General features: G+C 48.4%; 2 protein-coding genes across 2 annotated transcripts in view; both read right to left on the bottom strand.

Annotated features, from left to right (window-relative positions):
* The window catches only part of NXF1 (nuclear RNA export factor 1), a 29,268-nt gene extending 23,671 nt beyond the window's left edge, over positions 1 to 5,597 (bottom strand). Inside the window, exons 1-3 of the mRNA XM_015416846.1 lie at positions 5,463 to 5,597; positions 2,761 to 2,977; positions 1,156 to 1,303 (exon numbers count right to left, since the gene is read on the bottom strand). Coding sequence (XP_015272332.1) covers positions 1,156 to 1,303; positions 2,761 to 2,977; positions 5,463 to 5,493 — 396 coding nt within the window. The 5' untranslated portion in view covers positions 5,494 to 5,597. The remainder of the gene's footprint in view (positions 1 to 1,155; positions 1,304 to 2,760; positions 2,978 to 5,462) is intronic.
* A 2,981-nt stretch (positions 5,598 to 8,578) lies between these two features.
* STX5 (syntaxin 5) overlaps positions 8,579 to 18,929 on the bottom strand; it is a 28,066-nt gene continuing 17,715 nt past the window's right edge. Inside the window, exons 7-11 of the mRNA XM_015416813.1 lie at positions 18,731 to 18,787; positions 17,347 to 17,428; positions 17,096 to 17,196; positions 15,812 to 15,933; positions 8,579 to 10,114 (exon numbers count right to left, since the gene is read on the bottom strand). Of these exons, the coding sequence (XP_015272299.1) occupies positions 9,955 to 10,114; positions 15,812 to 15,933; positions 17,096 to 17,196; positions 17,347 to 17,428; positions 18,731 to 18,787 (522 nt within the window). The 3' untranslated portion in view covers positions 8,579 to 9,954. The remainder of the gene's footprint in view (positions 10,115 to 15,811; positions 15,934 to 17,095; positions 17,197 to 17,346; positions 17,429 to 18,730; positions 18,788 to 18,929) is intronic.

Below are 18,929 nucleotides of genomic sequence, written 5' to 3'. Positions count from 1 at the left end.
AACAGGCTTCCCCGGGAGGTGGTGGGCTCTCCTTCTTTGGATGTTTTGAAACATGCTAGATGGCCATCTGACAGCAATGCTGATTGTGTGTACTTAGGCAAATCATGAGGGAGGACAGGAAGGGTTGCATCAGAGCTTAGTTCTTGTGGCCCTTTCTTATATGCCCAGTGAAATGCCGATCTCCACGCTGGGGTCAGGAAGCAATTTTTCTCCAAGCCAGTTTGACTGGAGATCCCGGAAGTTTTTTGTCATCTTCTAGGCATGGAACAGCGGTCAGTGGGTGTGTGGAGGGGGAGGTATTTGTGAATTTCCTGCACTGTGAAGGGGGTTGGACTAGATGACCCTGGAGGACCCCTCCAATGCTATGATTCTAGGGAATTCCAAGCAGGTACAATAGCCAAAATGTCATACGGATACAGGATGGGTGCTAAGAACCTGAACACAATGCTGCTTTCTTCCATTTAGAAGTGGCAGCAGCTCCTCAGTTTCCTGTCTCTTCTAACAGTGGGCCATAGGAGCCTGCAAGAGCTATCCTGTGGGGAACAACTGACACGCTACCTTATGAACAGAAGGTATGGAAACCTTTTCCCCAAATTATTTTCTCAAACATTCACACAAATGCAAAAGGGTGTGTGTGTCTTTTTCTGTTTTACATGTATTTGAGTTTCAAAGTATTCTTGTAAATAATTGAGGGCTAGCATGCTAAACATCCTAAGTCCCTCACTTATTTCTGCATGGCAGAGCACAATAAATACCAGATGCTTTCAAAGATCTGACTATTTTATTTGATGTATGAATTTTAGCCAACTTCACTTTCTGTAGTTCTGGCTACAAACACCATCTCTCTCTCCCTATTTTCTTTCCCAGCTTCCCATCGTCTCCCCTTGTTCTGCTGGAATATTCCACCACCTCCACCCCCGAACACTGCTTCCTGTGGCTTGCTGCTTTCCAAGAACCTCCCTGGTCTACCCTACTTTGCATAGACCCCTATCCTATTCTAAGGTCTGACCAGTCAATAGCAGGCAGCAGCTCTTGGCAATAGTAGTAACCTCAGCCTATCACAAGCAGCCGGGCATTTTTGCCAATGGCAGCCAGACGCCCCCCCCCTGACCACCTGGCTCTTGCCTCCACACCCCCTTTTCCCAGGAGACTCACTGTGACTTTGAACCAGTTCTTCTTGGTGGCATTGCTGATGGCAAAATTTCGCTCTGGAGCTCCCAGATTCTTTCGCACTGTGAGGTTTAAATTGCTCAGGCCGCCCCGCTCCCGGTCTGGTCTGTTTGGCCGCTGCCCATAAGGAGTGCTGAGAAGCAGAAAACTAGGTTTTTTAGCAAAGCAGGTCTGAGGTGATACATCAAATAATGCTGAATTAGAATGTGGGAGACTCTCTGGCCTGCAGCTAATTCTCTTAACTCACAGAATGATAATTCCAGGTAGGTAGCTGTGTTAGTCTGTGCAGCAAAATAAAACAGGAGCCTCAGACTCATGGAAGCTTATACCAGAATAAGTTTTGCTAGTCTTTAAGATACCACTGGACACACCTGCTTTTAGTTCATGACACAAATTATGCTGATGACAAAGAAGCAACAGAACACATTTGGTTCCAAAAGAAAATGCCACAGTCAGACATGAACATGACACATACTGCCAAATAAAAGGTTTTTTAAAAAATTAGGTCACGCCGTACTGCACCCTTTCCCAAGTCACATTCAATCATTAGTTTTCTGAACTAGTATTCTGGCTTGCACTTTCTGGATCGTTCATCCACTCAATGCTGTTCTGGCGAATGAGTCATATGACCCCATTTCTCCATCATCAGGCACAAGATACAGACACCCACAGCTAAAAAGCTGTATCTGGTCAGGCAGGAAAGGCTCACTTCACTCCTGGAGCCCCACCTTCTAAGCATTTACTCATTGGCCTGTGGGAGGGCCTGTAAACCATAACATTAAGTAGCACAGACTGCAGACAGATACTTACCATTCACCTATTCATCAAAACCAACACCTTGGCCTTATTTGCTTTAATCTTTTTAACAAGTAAAGCCCTGCAAAATAACCGTATCACCTTTCCTACAAATCCAACCTAAACTTTTGTGTGTGGGGGGGTACTAGTTGAAGGGTTTTCTGAAAAATACACCAATGGTTTGTGTGCTAATGATAATTTTTATTTTTCATTTTGTGTAGAGGAGGGAAATTCCACTTCTTTTTGAGAAACGTGAACCTATTGCCTTGTCTTCAACAATAATTAATTCCGTGAAACAACGATGCTAAAAATACTTTTCTTTTCCATAGTCAACCCTTTGTATGATTACTTGTTGACCCGATTGTTGTAACTTTTGTATTGGCATTAAATGCTTTTGCCACCAGGTAACCCATTCTTTACATAAGAATTAAGGTCCACGTTGAAAAGCAGGTTCCTGGACCACATAACTGTTTAAAAATTGTTTCACTAACAACACAAGGACCTGACCTGAATAGACCATGCCAGCTCAATCTCATCAGATCTTGGAAGCTAAGCTGGGTCAGCCCTGGTAAGCATCTGGATGGGAGACCTCCAAGGAATACCAGGGCCAAGACACGGAGGCAGGCAATGGCAAACCACCTCTGAATGTCTCTTGCCTGGAAAACCCCACAGGGTCAGCTGTGACTTGATGGCACTTTTCACCACCAACACAACAACCCTGTAAAAAAAACCCGACTGCTGTCCTTGTTAGACCACTGGGAGAAGTGAGGTGAAGCAAACGAACAATTTACTCACTAGCGAGATCGTAGTGCATCGTGAGGGTCACTCATGGTAACATCTTCATCCTCTTCCTCTACACGGCTACGAGGACCAGAGCCTGGATTGCTCCAGTTTTTCTGATGGTGATTCATCTCACTGTACATCTTCCCTCGGAAGGGGCCCCGGCCTTTCCTCCGCCGCCCAGGGAAGCCCCTGTTGCTGCTGCCTCCTCCACCCACACGATCATCATGTTCTGTGCAAGGGTAACAAATTAAAAATCATGCAAAGGATACTAGTAAAAAATATCTGAAGTGAGAACCACAACTGCATTTGGCAAGACACCATACATAACCAAAGAGGGCCACTTCCCTGGTACTTTAAACTGACTCTACTGTCTACCAAGTGCTCCCATTCTTCTCATGAACAGAACTCTGAGCTCATCGCCAGTTCTATCATACAAATCGTCTGGCTCCTGATCAAATTCAGGACAGCCACTTTTTCCACCCGCAAATGCCCTCCCTGTACTCCTGTCCATTTCTCCAACAGCAAAGGACTCTCTTCCAAGGTTTTTTTTCACAGAAAGAGCCACTTTCTGTTTTCTAAAACACTCTGTCAGCTTCTTAAAGAGAAGGACAACGTCCTGACAAAATTGTGCATGCACATACTGCAAACAAATGCTACCTAATGAACGTCCTCCCTTTGCTATCTTTCAAAAACTATCCTTGTGCATCCCAAACAAACAAACAAAAAAACCCTCTCCATTGTAAATCCCTGCTATCCTCTCCAGAAAGATCTCACTCCCCAGAATGTCTTCCTCATCTTCCCATGGGCCCACTCCTACAGTATTCTCTCCCCTTCTTGACGCCCTCCATCATCTCTGCCCTCTCAAGCTTTCCCACTGCCCACTGTGCTCATCTCCTTCCCTACTTCAACCCCTTCCCTCCATGCACACCCCCCCCAACCTTCTGTTATCCCTCTTTACGTCACCATTGTTTCCCACTCTCCAAAAAATACTTCTCCTTCAGTGTCATGCCTGCAGTAACGCCTTTCTTTTCTGCTTGAGAAACAGAAGCCGAAGCAGAAATTTAAAGATGAGAAAAAGGTGTTTTCAGGGAAGGATGGAGAATCCCCAAGCTGAAAAGCCTCAGTCTGTTTAAGACTATAAAACAGAGTCATCTCCATGCCACCTTGAAACATCTCCACTCCCCTACTGTGCTACTGAATATCCTCCACAATGAAGCATTCTATGGAACTCTGTGAGACAGCCACTGTGGTGGGGTACTTTAGAGTGTCAGGCTAACACTGAGGAAACTCAGATTCAAATCCACATGCAACCACTGAGCTCCTTGGGTGACTTTGAGCCAGCTACATACACTCTCTAAACATATTCTACTCCCACAACTACAGTAAGAATAAAACATACGAAAAAACCACCACCCTGGGACTCTTAAAGAACACAAGGAATAAAAAAGTGACAAAACAACTGAATGTTTACACACTGCCCTGCGATACACTGAAAGCCCTTCTGAAAAGGCACAAAACTCCTTAAAGGTTAGTCCCCCTTCAAAGGGTCAACATAACCACTTGATGCTTTTATTGCTCTCTCCAACAGTTTCCCTTATTCCTAAACTTATGGCCCCTTTTATCCCCCTTCCAGCACCCGTAGGAGCTGGGCCTCCCCTCATTCCCTTCTTCTTACTCTTGCACCAGACACTATTTACTTGGTTTATTTATTTAGCAGTACATACAGTACACTTTTCTCGCAAAAAACCCCTCAAAGGATTTCACAGTTAAAACATTTAAAGCCAATGAACACCAAAAAAGTGAGAAAATCTTTCAAGTGATATCCAAAATTAAAAGAACAATAGCCAGTTTGTACAGAAGGTCCTGCTAAAAATCTCTGCTGAATTTGTGAAGCTGCCTTATACTAAATCAGAGCGCTGGCAAGGTTACGCTTGTCTATTCTTGACTAGTAGCTTTTGCCAGGGTCGCAGCTGGAAATCATTAATGTCATCTCCCACCAGATATGTATTTTAACCAGGAATTTATACACACACACACACACACACCTTGCCTTTCTCCCCAACAGAGATCCAAAGCGGCTTACATTGTTCCCCTCTTTTTACATTACACAGACACATGTATTAAATAAATGTCCTTCTTTCATTTTGGGTTTTTTTTTTAGTCTCAGAGTGACACTACTCAGCGCCGAATTGGCTGTAAGAGCACTATCATTAAAGTAATTTAAGCATTGTTCTCCTCGTCTCCATTTTATCCTCACAACAATCGTAGGAAGCAGGTCTGGGCTGAGAGTGCACGGCTTGCCCCAGGCCAACCAGGCAGCGAGGGGGTTTAAACCTGGGCCTCCCCCAGATCCTAGTCTGACCTTTTTAACCACTGGACCCCACTGGAGTGAACCCGGGACCTTCCATATTCGAGACAGACGCTCCTACCACGGAGCCGCCATGCCTCCCGCAATAAGAATCCCCTTCCCCGTCCCTTACGGCGCTTCCCCTCTTCGGATCCTCCACCCGCTCCCGCCATCCTCGGAACGCGCTTCCGACAGCCGCCCCACAGGCAACGGCCCTGCCCTCTGGGTACCCCCTTCCCCGCTCCCCCCCATCCCTCGGCCGCCTTCGGGCCCTCACTGCCCCATCCCTCCCCTCCATCGCCCCCTCTCTAATTCTTCCCCTCCAGCCCCCTTCCCTCCGCCTCGCCCGACTTTCTCCTCCCCTCACCGCTGTATCCGCCCTTCCCTCCTTCCGCCATCGAGGGACGAGGGTCGGCCGGCCGCGAAGAGAACGTCAGGCCCCCCCACCCCTCTTTCTTTCCCTCACAGCGGCTCCTTCCCAGGAGGAAGGCCCGAATTACGCATTGCGTATGCGCGAATCCGTCCAATCCGCTCCCTCGCTGAAGGTCGGAGGCGAGCTGGAGACGCGCGCATGTGCGTCACGCTCTGTCGGCCACCCCTCCCCGCGTTAAAGCGCGCGGGAGGGGGGGGCACCATAGAATACAGAGAGTGCTAGAGTGGCGCATTGTCTGTTTAAAACAAAATAATGGGGACGGGGGGGGAATGGCCAATCCTGGTGTTTGTTAACTTCCGGTGAAGATTGAGAGACTCCATTGGGGCCGCGATGCTGCGGGAGAAAGGGCAAGTGTTGGGTCTGTGTGGTTTATCGTGACAAAGTTGGAGTCCAGTGGCGCCTTTAAGACCGACAAAGTTTTGTTTATGATCTGTAATTCCATTTCATTGTCTGACGAAGTGTGCTTTCCACACGAAAGCTCACACCTTGAATAAAACTTTGTCGGTCTTAAAGGTGCCACTGGACTCTTAACTTTGTTTTATTCGAAGTGTAAGCTTTCGTGGCAGAGCACACTTCTTTGCCCACGAAAGCTTACACACTGATTAAAACTTCGTTGGTCTTAAAGGTGCCACTGGACTCGACCTTTGCTCTGCTGCTTCAGACCAACAGGGTTACCCCACCTGAATTTTTCTAATTTATCATCTCCGCGATAAAAAAAACAACACCCAGCCATTACTGCGAGGATACCCAGGTGGCTAAGTGTACGCACGCACACTCCTGCTCTAAGACCACCATGCAGCCCATGGTTAGTGATCACGAGCAGCCTGTAGCGGCACCCGCTGGTCGGCAGTGAAAACGACCCTCAAGGCCAAACTGGCAAAAGCTTTTTAGATTCAGGTTGGTAGTCCTATCGGGCTGAAGCAACATAGCAAAGTTTGATCCCAGTGGCAATTTTTAACACCAACAAAGTTTTATTCTGAGTGTTCACGTACACAAAAGCTTATACCCAGAATTAAACATTGGCCCCGGTCACACGGCAAAGTTGCCGCGGGAGAGGCACGGATAGTGGGTGGATTATCCGGGCACGATCACACCCCAACATCTGGGAAGTGGAGCACACCCGTGGCTTACCGCGGACAATGCACGTTAAAAAACTAGTACCTCCAAGGTACTAGTAAACGTTTGTCACGGGCTGCCTCCAGACGCCCATGGTGTGATCGCGCCGGCGCACAGCATTCCCCTCCGGTCCCTCGTTTACCCGCCGGCGCCGAGGGAAGGACCCATGGTGTGCCGCCGGCGTGTCTGATCGCATAATCGCGGATCAAACTGTGCTGGGGCAATTAGCCACGGCTCCCCCCTGCGATATCCAGCCCGTGTGACCGGGGCCATTGTTGGTCTTAAAGATGCCACTGGATTCAAATTTTGTTCAAAAGCTTTTAAAACATTATAGAAATACTTCCCTCCATTTGCGAGCCCTGAGCAAGGCTGGTAACGATAGGACGTTTCGGAAGTCGTTCATTCACAAGGTAACAACCGTAAGTCGGAAGCGACTTGACAACACAGAGAAATATTTTTTCTAAAATGCTGGTGCCAGAGCTCAAAACACAGTGAAATGTATGCCTTTTGCGGTGGAAGCCATCCCCCAATGATAAATGGATGGGGAATGATTAGTTGTGGCTACTCAGTAGTCTGAAATGTGCCCCGCAGACACTCAGTTGCTCAGCAACATTTTTGTTGTGTCCAGTATCCCAGCACGGATTCCAGGTACTCAACATTACAGAGCATTATTACATTCTGCACCGGTGTTTACAGTGTCACAATAAGGGATTACACAAGCCTGGGGCAAATTTTTAAAAATCTATAAGCAAAGAGGGCGCATGCAACATTATCCCCCACTTCCTCTGTGCTGAACTGGTTGCGACCTCAAGAGGTATTTTTTCCTTCCTTAGTTCACTCCTCCATCCTCCCTTCCCCCCCATAAATGACCAAGCAGTCAGAACAAGTATACACTTCTTGAGAGGAAACCAACATCAACTCCATGTATTTTAAGCCAAAATGAACCTCTAGTAATCTTCGGAAACCACAACAGGCAGGAAGAAACACCACCATAAGCTAGATAAGGCCTCCTTATGTGCAAATTCTTTGGGGGACAGAGGCTACTAATGTGCAAAGAGATGTATTCAATGTTAGATGGACCAGCAGACTTGCTCTTTTTCTTTTTGGACAATGTGTTGCTTCGCTTGCTCCAGCCTTTAGCAGAGATGGGTGGCAACTTGAAGCATGATATTCTTTGTCTCTAGAGAAAAACAACTGGCACTACGGCTTGGTGGGTATCATGTAGCCCTTTTCTTGTGTATTTGTGTGTGTGCACACACCTGGAAGTCATGGCGACCTCTAGTGACTGTGTGTGCATCTGGAAGTCATGGTGACCTCTGGTGACTGACCCCTACTGGGGGCCACAAAGAGGTGGCCGAATAAAGCCTGCCCCTGTCCTCCTGACTGCTGGTATTCCAAGGAGGTCTCCCATCCAAGCACTTGCCAGAGTCGACCAGACCATGCTTAGCTTCCGAGATCTGATGAGATTGGGCTATCCAGGTCAGGGCCCAGGGAGCCCTTTTGATTTCCAAGTGCCCTCTCTTGGACTCTGGTGATCTTCGGCAGACTCTGGCTTGCAATGACGCAGCACATCTTTTATAACTGGGGGGGGGGAACAGAACGTGGCTCACCTGCTTTGCATGTAGGACTCAGAGTCAATCCCTAGTTAAAAGGTCTCTTACATAAAAGGGGATGGGGAGAACCATCTCACTGTAACCACTGACAGTTACTCCCAATCAGAGAAGATAATACTGAGCTAGCTGGACCAACAGGCTGATTTCTTATAAGGCAACTTATTGTTTTTCATATCAGTGTTTGAGATGGATGGAAAGTTATTATTCTAATAAAATAAACATACTGACCAAAGTCAAGCATACAGAACACAGAACAGGCAGAGGGTGGTCTTTTTTTAAAATACATTTTAATAGCTTTCGAGCACAGGCAGGAGCCTGGGCTGTTCTTCTCCGGACTGAGGATCAGGTTTCACAACCACTACCCCGCCCCTTCACCTCTCTGCTAAGTAGACAGATTAACCATGCCAGTGCATGAGAGGAGAGCGTGCCCCGGCGGCCTAGAAAAGAACGCTGACAACGGAATGTTAAGGCCATTGCAACTGGAGGAGGGGAGCAGACGCAGACTGGCCAGAAAAGGAGGCAGTGGGGGGGTGACGATGGGACAACCCTTCACTTTGAATCTATGTCGGCTCAACCTCCATAACCAGGTCAGGAGAGGAGGAGTGAAATGACCTCAGCAGAGGCTATTAAAAGGAGAAGGGAGGGTTATATCCATAGATTAAACTGGTTAGAAAAGTTAGGTTGGGGCAGCTGAGAAAATTTTCTATATTTTTTTTTGAGGGGGGGTGGAGAAAAGAATGAGGGTTCACAGCAAAGGCCTGAACTGCTTCATTGCAAGAGGGAGGCACTACTGGGTAAATCTGTTTACTAGAAAGTAGCAGAGCATCTTTAAAGAGCCCAGTATCGACACGAGATCCGGGTGCCTTCCCTAAGCATCGTGAAGGAAGGCAGGGATTCAAAGGAGCCAAGCCCTGCTGCTCTCCCACCCCCAGGCAGGTGAGTTTGGGCACAGAGATGGCACTCTGGCCAACACATCCATATCAAGGATAAAGAAAACTTCTCTTTCTAAGAGAATTATGCAAAGGTAGGGGAAGAGGACAATCCTGGTTCCATTCTGCAAAGAGCCAAATCTATTCCAGACAGCTGTTTTTGGCCTGTACTCGCCAAATTTTGCTTCCATGGAGGAGCCTCCCCCCCCATCTTACAGCAGCAAGAAATACTTAAATATGCTGAAGAGGGGAAAACTTAATACGCACAGGCCCTGTGCAAAAGGCACAGCCCAGGGGCAGCTTGCTTCCTCCTTCTACATACAGTGAGAAGACGGGCTGGATGTCGCGTGGGCTTGAAGGTCCGTACCAACAAGGAGGAGGGGTGTGTGTCGATTGGTTAACGCTTGAGTCCCGGGTATTAAGGGCAAGCAGATAGTATAAAGGAAAGGGAAACAAGATGCTGGTCCCTCTACACACCCCTGCCAGGTCATGTCCCATCGCGGGGAGGAGGGGGAGAGGTTGAGGCAAAGCCCTTCACAGCATAGTCCAAATGCTATTGCACTCCAAATCAGAGTGGCCCTCGCTCCGGGCCAAAAGTCACGAGTAGTGAGGATGGCCACCACCAGCCCCTTCAGAGCCAGACACACGGTGGGCACCTCTGCTGCTCCCTGCTGGCTGCCAGAAGATCGAGCAGGAGAGTCCAGTGTCCCAACGCGGCTCTGGAGGAGGAGGTCGAGGGAGGGAGAGGTGACCGAGCCGCCTTCGCCATCAGGCCAGGAACACCACGAAGATGATGAAGAAGACTATGAGGATGAGGAAGATCTTCACCATGAGCCAGCGGTTGGAGGTGACAGACTGGAAGTACTTCAGGATCTCTGTGTGCGCGGCATCGACGTTCAGCTGAGCGTCTTCCACGTTGGCATCGATTCTGGGGGAGCAGCAAAGAAAGGGGCAGGTGAAGCCTACTCATTCTTAGAGCACGGTACCCTCCGCCCCATACAAGTTCAAGGAAGAAGAAGAGAAGAAGAGGAGATTGGATTTATACCCCGCCCTTCACTACCCAAAGGTGTCTCAGAGCGGCTTACAAACTCCTTTCCTTTCCCCTCCCCTCCCCTCCCCACAACAGACACCCTGTGCGGTAGGTTTGGGTCAGCAGATAAAGTCTGTTAGTAGTTTTATTGCCTCCCATCAAGTTTGGCTGGGCATGTGTGGCAATTGACTGCAAGTGGGAGCATTTGGAGGTAACCTGTTCCCTTGCTGAGATGTTGCTGGCTTTTGGGTGATAAATTTACTAGTGACTTTAGCCAGTCTACCATGAAATTTAAATATGCTGTGTATCGTTAGCTGCTTTGAACAAATTTGGAGAGGCATGGTATATTTTATTTATTTAAACCAATAAAGTTGGGTCACGGTTACCCCACGCTAACCTGAAACTCGAAGTACGTGAATATGAGTCACATAAAGGTAGTTTCAAGAGTGTGGCTGTTCAACTGACCCAATGGCAAACTGCACTAAAAGCCATTAAATCTGCCTCTGTAGAGTTACGAGTAAGCCTTATTATTATATTGGGTTTTTGAATCACCCAGTCCCTGCTATTGCAGAGCTCTGGTCAATGTACAACAAATAGATAGAAACATAAATCCATGAGATAAAATACATAGACGTCAAACAGAAGTCTGACAGCTTTAAAGTTACTTAATTTATTGATTTAAATTGAATTTTCTTCCGGTTGCTCAAATTCTCACCTATGTCCTATCTTACAGGATGATCACTGTTTGACTTCCATTTAGAACAGAAAGTTCGCTGCATTCAGAAGTTATGAACAAACTTTTGTTTGTGACAGACACAAGGCCGGCTTATTGCTGTGCTTGCATGCTCTCCCCACCCCCGGCAGAGTTGAAGACTTCCTAGTTTTGAAAATTTTCACATCAAACACCCTTTTTTGTAACATCCATTCAGGCATTTCCATTCAGATGGTACGTGCAGTCAGATATCAAGCTTCTGAAAACAGGGAGCCTGCAGTTGTGCTTAGTGCTTGCAATGAAAGGAGAGGATGGAGCGCAAGAGCCACAAGCCACAAATACACCAAAAAACTCCCTTGCAAGTGTACGGGTACCCTACTAAATTTTATCACACTGGTCCCACTGAGAATGATTCCTTTTTTTTTAAAAAAACAACAATTTTATTGGGATATAATGAAAAAGTCAAACACATATCAAAATTACATTTGTTATATATCCTTTCCACCTCCCCCCCCCTTCTTAGGCTTCCCACAGTGCTCCAACCTCCAGCCCATGTCTTAAATTCTATTATTTACTCCTTCCACCTTCATTTCACATCAATAGGTAACTTCTTTTTCACCACTGAGAATGATTCCTTGTTGGCGCTGCCAGAAGCCTGGAGCTAACCTTGTTCACATGTTTTGGAATTCCTCTAAAAATCACACATTTCTGGCAGGAGGTTATATCCAGGAGCAATCTTCCCGTTAGCTGCTAATTTAGGCTTCACAGCCAGGAATCTACTTATTTTATTTAACTTGTGTCCTGCCCTCTGCGCAAGCAGGCTCAGCGTGGGTCATAACAGAGATATGAACAATAAAGGTAAAGGTTAAGGTTTCCCTTGCTCGGAAGCCAGTCCAATCCGACTCCAGGGGGCGGTGCTCATCTCCGTTTCCAAGCCAAAGAGCCAGCCCTGTCCAAAGACTTTTCCATGGTCATGTGGCCGGCATGACTAAACGCTGAGGCGCATGGAACGCTGTTACCTTCCCACTGAAATGGTACCTATTTACAGAGGTCAATTCGGGGGGATTGCGGGGGATCGCAGTTCCCCCGGGTGAGGTGCAGGGGGGCGGGGCACATGACGAAGCCCCGCCCCCTGCTTCCGGCTGCCCCGCTTCTGGCCCTCATTCAGCCAGGAGGAGGCAGGAGAAGAGGGAGGGTAAGTTGCTTCCTCCCTGCCTCTCCCCACCCCTGCCTGCCTGGGGCCAGGGAGGGCCTTGGCGGGGCTTCCTCGCACTCCCGCCGGCTTTGCAGGTCCACCACCGGGCCCCTGATGTCAGGGGGTGTGGCATATGCTAATGACTTATGCTAATGAGTTCCCCTAGCTCTTTGTCTACGAAACGACCCCTGCCTATTTATCTACTTGCAATTTCTTGCTTTCAAACGGCTACGTTGGCAGGAGCTGGGGCCAGAAACTTTATCATGCGGTAGTCGGGTCTCGAACTGCCGAACTACAGACCTTCCAGTCTGTAGTTCAGCGTCTTAACCTCTGAGCCACCACAGCTCCTAGAAACAATAAAACAACTTAAAACCGTGACAATAAGAATCCTGAATAAAAGACAGATGGTAGGCCAGCAACAGATGATTGTACAGCTTGCGCTGAACATCAGGCAAGCAGAAATATGATAAACAGTCTTGTTACAATTGATGGTTACGACTGCCATCTACACCATAAAGCGATTTGACGGTAGTTTGGGCAGAAGGGGCCTAAATGAATGGACGCCCACCAGTTAACTGAAAGCCTGGCGGAAGAGCTCTGTTTTACAGGCCCTGTGGAACTGTAATAAATCCCGCAGGGTCCCAATCTCATTTGGGAGCATGTTTAATCTGACTGGGTCCAGGATGGGAAAAGCCCTGACCCTAGTCAAGGCCAGGCAGGGGTCTTTTGAGCCAGGGACTTCCACTCAGTGTTGTTCTGCCGAGTGTAAAGGTCCCAGGGGTACATATAGGGAGAGACAGTCCCACAGATATGTTGGTCCCTGACCGCATATGGCCTTAAAGGTTCACACTAACACCTTGAACCGAACCCGGTACTCAATTGGTAGCCAGTGCCACTGATGGAGCACTGGCTGAATGCGCACCTGCACAGACGTCACAGTCAGAAGGTGCGCCGCTACATTTTGCACCAGCTGGATTTTCTGGGTCAGATTCAAGGGCAGCCCCATGTAGAGCGAGTTGCAGTAGACTAACCTGAAAGTGACCATTGCATGGATCACTGTAGCCAAGTCCCAGGGGAGAGACAGCGAATTAGCTGCCAAACCAGTCAGATGCCAGGATATATACCAACTCTATGGGCACTCTCGAAATACCACATATTTTGGATCCAAAGGGCAGCTTTAGTTGCTCAGATAATCATTTTACAATACTGGAAATCGCAGGTATCACCCTCTATAGATCTCTGGGTCAATGACATGCTAGACCTTTGTACAAAAGATGAAATAACATACGACAGGCAAGAAGCTCCCAGAAACTTCACTGCCATTTGGCCTGAATTCTTGTACCTAATTGAGCCATGATATCTCCTCACCTGTGTTCCCTGTTTAATTGAATCCATAACGTTGCGCCTTACTTCCTGAACCTACATTCCTACCCTATTTCTCTCGCTCTCTCTCACCTTCTCTGCTAATTGGACACATTATGGAAGAGTGGGTGGGCGGGCTATATGGAGTTTGTTTGCTAGGTTAACTTTTTTGTGTGAAAACAATAAAAATCTTAATTAAAAAAGAGGGTAGCTGTGTTAGTCTGCAGTTAGAGAAGAGCAAGATTCGAGTCCAACAGCAAAGTCAAAACAGCCAGGGTATAAGCTTTCATGAGTCAAAGCTCCCTTTGCTAGATGAGCAAGGGAATTCTGACTCTCGAAAGCTTACACCCTCAGGTTCTTGTGGGTATCTAAGGTGCTACAGGACCTTCCAAGGCACAAAAAAACCAGTTCAAGGGCAATGGATCGGGTCTGCTGGAGATTTCCAGGGAGAGAAGAGATTTCCACTCACAGAACAGGACTTCCCTGCCTCCTACCCCAAGTGCACCCCCCCGAAATGCTGCTCCTGAAGGAAAAGGGAACCCCCACTCCTAAACTTGCCAAGTCCCCCCGGGGGGCGGGGAAACCCCCACCCCAGAGGCCCGTTCCCTGTGGCCGGCGGATCGGACCCCGGGGGGAGCCCCACCCGACGTGCGCATCACCCGGAAGTGACGCGACCACGCTGGGGGCGGGGCCACGGTCATCCGAGGGAAAACTCTATGGTTTTCCCTTGGATGGTCGTGGCCCCACCCCCAGCGTGCCCGGTGTCGTCACGTCACTTCTGGGTGACGCATATGCGCGCGCTCCAGGCTCCAGCCGGGAGGCGCGCGCTTTAGGCTCCAGCCGGGAGGCGCGCGCTGCGGCGCAACACCCGACTTGGCAACCCTACCCATTCCAGAACAATGAAACTGGGGGCCTGATCTGCAAAAACCACTTCCTTCTTTTCATGGAAATCCCTCCTCTGGATCCAAGCCAGTGTACTTCCTGACTTCCATTTTCCTTGAGCATGCCAGCTCTCAACTAAAACAAACCTAGGGGTTTAAAAAAACTAAACAACAATTCACAAAACCAGCCTTAACAAACAGCATGATAAAACTAAAAGGGGCAGCACAAGGGGCCGTGCAGAAGTTCAGCAGCCTCGCACAGCAAGAAGTTAAACAGCACTATAACTGCAATTATCAGATGGCAGTATAAATATTACACTGAATACATTTAGCTAGCGGTATTGCCTTTCCCTGTTACAAGAGAAAGCAAACCTGCTGCGTTGTTGCTGAGAAACATGTGCAAAACACCAAGTATAACTAGTGTTGTAGATTTTCCGGGCTGTACAGCCGTGGTCTTGTCATTGTAGTACCTGATGTTTCGCCAGCAGCTGTGACTGGCATCCTCAGAGGTATAACACAGAAAGATGGAGTACCTCTCTGTGTCAATAACTTTTTTTTGGGTATTTTGTGTTCACATACATATGCCTTGAAGTCATGGTTGATTTTTGGCAACCCCTACTGGGGCGTGGATGTTTCAGAGAGGTTGCTTACTATTGCCTGCCTCCGTGTCCCAGCTCTGGTATTCCTTGGAGATCTCCCATCCAAATACTTGCCAGGATCAGCCCTGCTTAGCTTCTGAGATCTGACAAGATCAGGCTTGCTTGGGCTATCCAGGTCAGAGAAGTAAGTATAACTCTATCACATTTTTAAAAAGAAGCTTTGATTTGTGCTGATTACTTGCTACAGTAAAGAAAGCAACCCATGTGAGCCAATCTCCACCCAAACCGTATCCCTTTTCACAGGGGAAAACTATAATTCAGTGACAGAGGGCACTTGCGGTGTATGCCACTTATCCAAGGTTCAGTCCTAATCGCATGTGGCAGGGCCTAGGGAGAGCTCTGCCTCTATTGTCTTTTAACAGTTGCTATAGCTCCGCTGAGAAGCTGGCAAGCTAGTGGGTCTTTAGGGACCCGAAAGTGAGAGCTCAGATCCCCACTGGGCAATGGGGAAAGAAGTGCCAGTTCAGTTGGCTACAGAGATGACAGAACCTGCAACGTCAGCAGCTGGTACAGATTACCCATAATACAATGCTGGATCAAGTGCTGTGTGAGCAGAAGGCCCTGGAATCAATCCCTGGCACTTCCTGCTAAAGGATCTTAGGTAGTAGGAAAGCTGTTGCTCTGTCTGAGTCTCTGAAGAGAGGCCAGGACAACACTGAACTGCACAGACCAGCAATCCCACTCTTCGTAGGGCAACTTAACAGCAGTTCCACCACAGTCTGGTTGGGCTTTCTACCCAGAACACACTAGAGAGAATGCTTCTCTCCACTGACCCTCACACAATACCTCTGGATAGTCTCCTCCTGCTCTTTGACCATGTGTGCCAGCTGCTGAAATATGGAGCCCAGCTCGACAATAGTGGATTCGATGTTCTGCATGGTATCTGCCCGGCTCTGAATGTAGGAATCCTGCAAGGGGGGCAGAGAGGAGAAGGATGAGGCAGGTATGCTTGCAGCTGGGGAACCCCAGACATCATCCTACCTTTTGTCAAGGCAAGCCCATGACCCTTCCTCATTCCCAAAGCCAAAAACTCCTTATGTCATCCACAAGCCATCTCCTCCCCTATGTATATATCATATTGGATGAGTATGCAGTAAGAGTGGGAGGCAGGGGTGGCCGTATTGTGCAAACATGATGGCTTTATCAGTGTCCATTTTACGATGAAACCACTTAGTGTCCCAAATCCTTTATACTTAAAAAACTTATTCACCCAAAGAGTGATTGCCACAGGAGGCGGCGGCGGCTACAAGCATGGACAGCTTCAAGGGGGAGTTGGATAAACATATGGACCAGAGGTCCATCAGTGGCTATTAGCCACAAGGTATAGATAGGAACTCTCGATCTGGGGCAAGTGATGCTCTGTATTCTTGGTGCCGGGGGTAAGGGGCAACAGTGGGAGGGCTTCCAGTGTCCTGGCCCCACTGTTGGACCTCCGGATGGCACCTGGTATTTTTGGCTACTGTGTGACAGAATGTTGGACTGGATGGGCCATTGGCCTGACCCAACATTGGCTTCTCTGATGTTCTTAACAAAAACAAAAAGCTTTGGAGAGAGATTTTTTTTTTTGCAAAAACAAATAAACCACCACCTGCTATCACCCATTCTTAGCTCACTGGCTAGAAAAGGGTGGGCATCTGAAAAAAATCAGCAAACTGGCCAGTAAAAACCTTGGAATGGTTTTATACAGAAAGGTGCTCCCCCAGCTTTGGTCTCGGTGTCATACTTTGGCATGACCAACAGAGAAAACCCAGAGCAGGGCTCTTTAGAGACCTGCGAGTTCCACAATGCTCCCAGCAAGACCATATGGGTCAAGCAACACAGGCCTCGGTCAGCAAAGACTGCTGTGGGGAAACCAAAGACACTGGGGTTCACTGGGACAGGAAGAGGATTTGTGGCCAGTCTGGTGAGCCTTGCCCCCCAGGGTGGAAGATTTTGAGAAAGGGGGCTGCTCAGTTACTCTGCTCTCCAAGGTTGCCTCTCTCATCAGCCCACACACACACACACACACACACACACACACACACACACACTCCCAAAATACAGTGCCTGCAGCCCCCCCACTCCTAGCACCTGTTCGTTAATGAGCTGCAACTGCTGGCTCATCTGGTTGTCCATGTTGATAGCCACGTCCCCCGAGCGCCGGGGGTCATCCTGAAGCACAGCGGCTCCACCTGCAAGACCAATCACCAGCATCAGCGCCTACAGACCGATGGTCGGATGTTCAGCTTCTCCCACTGTCTCCCCCCCCCCACTGGCCATGAGACACCAACACCTGCTTCCAGTCACTGGCGAAGAGGGAAGGGCGCAACACACTGACTCACCTAGATTGTTTGTGGAGAGGGGCATGGCGGACACTGGTGCGCGGGAAAACTGTTCCCGACGAGTCTTCTGCTGTTTGAGATTCTGGGGGAGCAAGCGGGGAGAGGTTAGAGCTGGCCAGCTCAGGGAGGCGGGTGTGCACCTGGACAGGGGAAGCCCAGAAAGCTGGCCACAAGGCCAAAACCTTGCCTCTGTGCTCCCAAGTTAACGCAGTTGGGTCGTGACAAAGACAGCAATGCAATGGATTAGATGATGGCTAACCCTGCCCTGCCCTGGGCGGCCCAGGCTAGCCCAATCGTGTCAGATCTCGGAAGGTAAGCCTGGTCAGTCCAGGTTATTACTTGGATGAGAGACTACCGAGGGAGTCCAGGGTTGCTACACAGAGGAAGACAATGGCAAACCACCTCTGTTCATCTCTTGCCTTGAAAACGCCACGAGAGGTCGACGCAAGTCAAGGGCAACTTGATGGCCCTTTCCACCACCAATCCCCTTAAACGTGTATGGAACTGGCCTTATACTGATTTCAACCACTGGTCTGTCTACTCCAGTGGAGTCTTCCCCCACCGCGAGTCCCTCTCCAGCCTCTCTGCAGAAAAGGGTCTTCCTACCAGAGATCCTTAACTGGAGATGCCAGGGAATGAACACGGGGCCTTCTGTGTACAAAGCAGCTGCTCAGCTGCACAGTGAATGGAACCTCCCCAATGTCTAGATAGCACTATGGGCTATGGGAAAGTCTGCCATCCCATTTGGCCAACTCTCTCTCATGGGAACTTTAAAGTTAAGTCAAGATGGGTAGCCGTGTTAGTTGGCCTGCAGCAGCAGAAAAGAGCAAGAGTCCAGTAGCACCTTAAAGACGAACAAAATATGTGGCAGAGATCGAAGACTTATGTTTGTGGTAAAACCTATGCACTAGATACTATGTCCTGTATCACGAACCTCCGTGCAGTGATTTTTTTGTTTTTTTACAAATGTCTGATTCTTTTATGTACTACTATCTTGACGTTAAGTTCCATTATATGAGCTGTATACCTTTGCTGTGTATTTTTGTATTATTTTTGCAATGTTTACAAAATCTCAACAAAATGTTCATTGAGGAAAAAAATATGTGACAGGGTAGGAGCTTTCACAAGTATTTAAAGAAGTTTAAAGTTAAGCTCTGCTTTGTCTCCACCTTTCTTCAAAACAAAAACACGGGAGGGGGGGAGATAAGGAAACAGGAAAACAAAGCAAAGACAGAAAAATACTCCCCAGGAACCTTCTTTGCCCCTTTGATTTGAGGATGGGTCAACAGTGCAGTTTTACTAACATCCAAGGCAGCCAGGTTGTCCTGGGGATACTCCCTGGGGCAAAGCCGGAGGGTGGGGGGATTCACAAGTCGACTCTTACCTCTGTTCGCACCTCCAGGACAGACTTGAAATCGTTGGACATGGAGGCTAGCTTGGACTGGAAGAGGAAGAGGAGGAAGGGGGAGAAAAAAAGACAGTGAGGGAACCCGGCAGACTCTCCTGCTGGCCTCTGTCAAAGAACGCATCCCACAGCACCTTCACCCGGTCATGGCTGCCTCTCACATGGACACACGATGTCA

The sequence above is a fragment of the Gekko japonicus genome, unplaced genomic scaffold, assembly GCF_001447785.1.
Source record: "Gekko japonicus isolate JY-2015 unplaced genomic scaffold, Gekko_japonicus_V1.1 scaffold248, whole genome shotgun sequence".
In the NCBI taxonomy this organism is placed as follows: Eukaryota; Metazoa; Chordata; class Lepidosauria; order Squamata; family Gekkonidae; genus Gekko; species Gekko japonicus.
The sequence above is the reverse complement of the archived record's forward strand: the minus strand, read 5'-3'. Positions and strand labels throughout refer to the sequence as shown.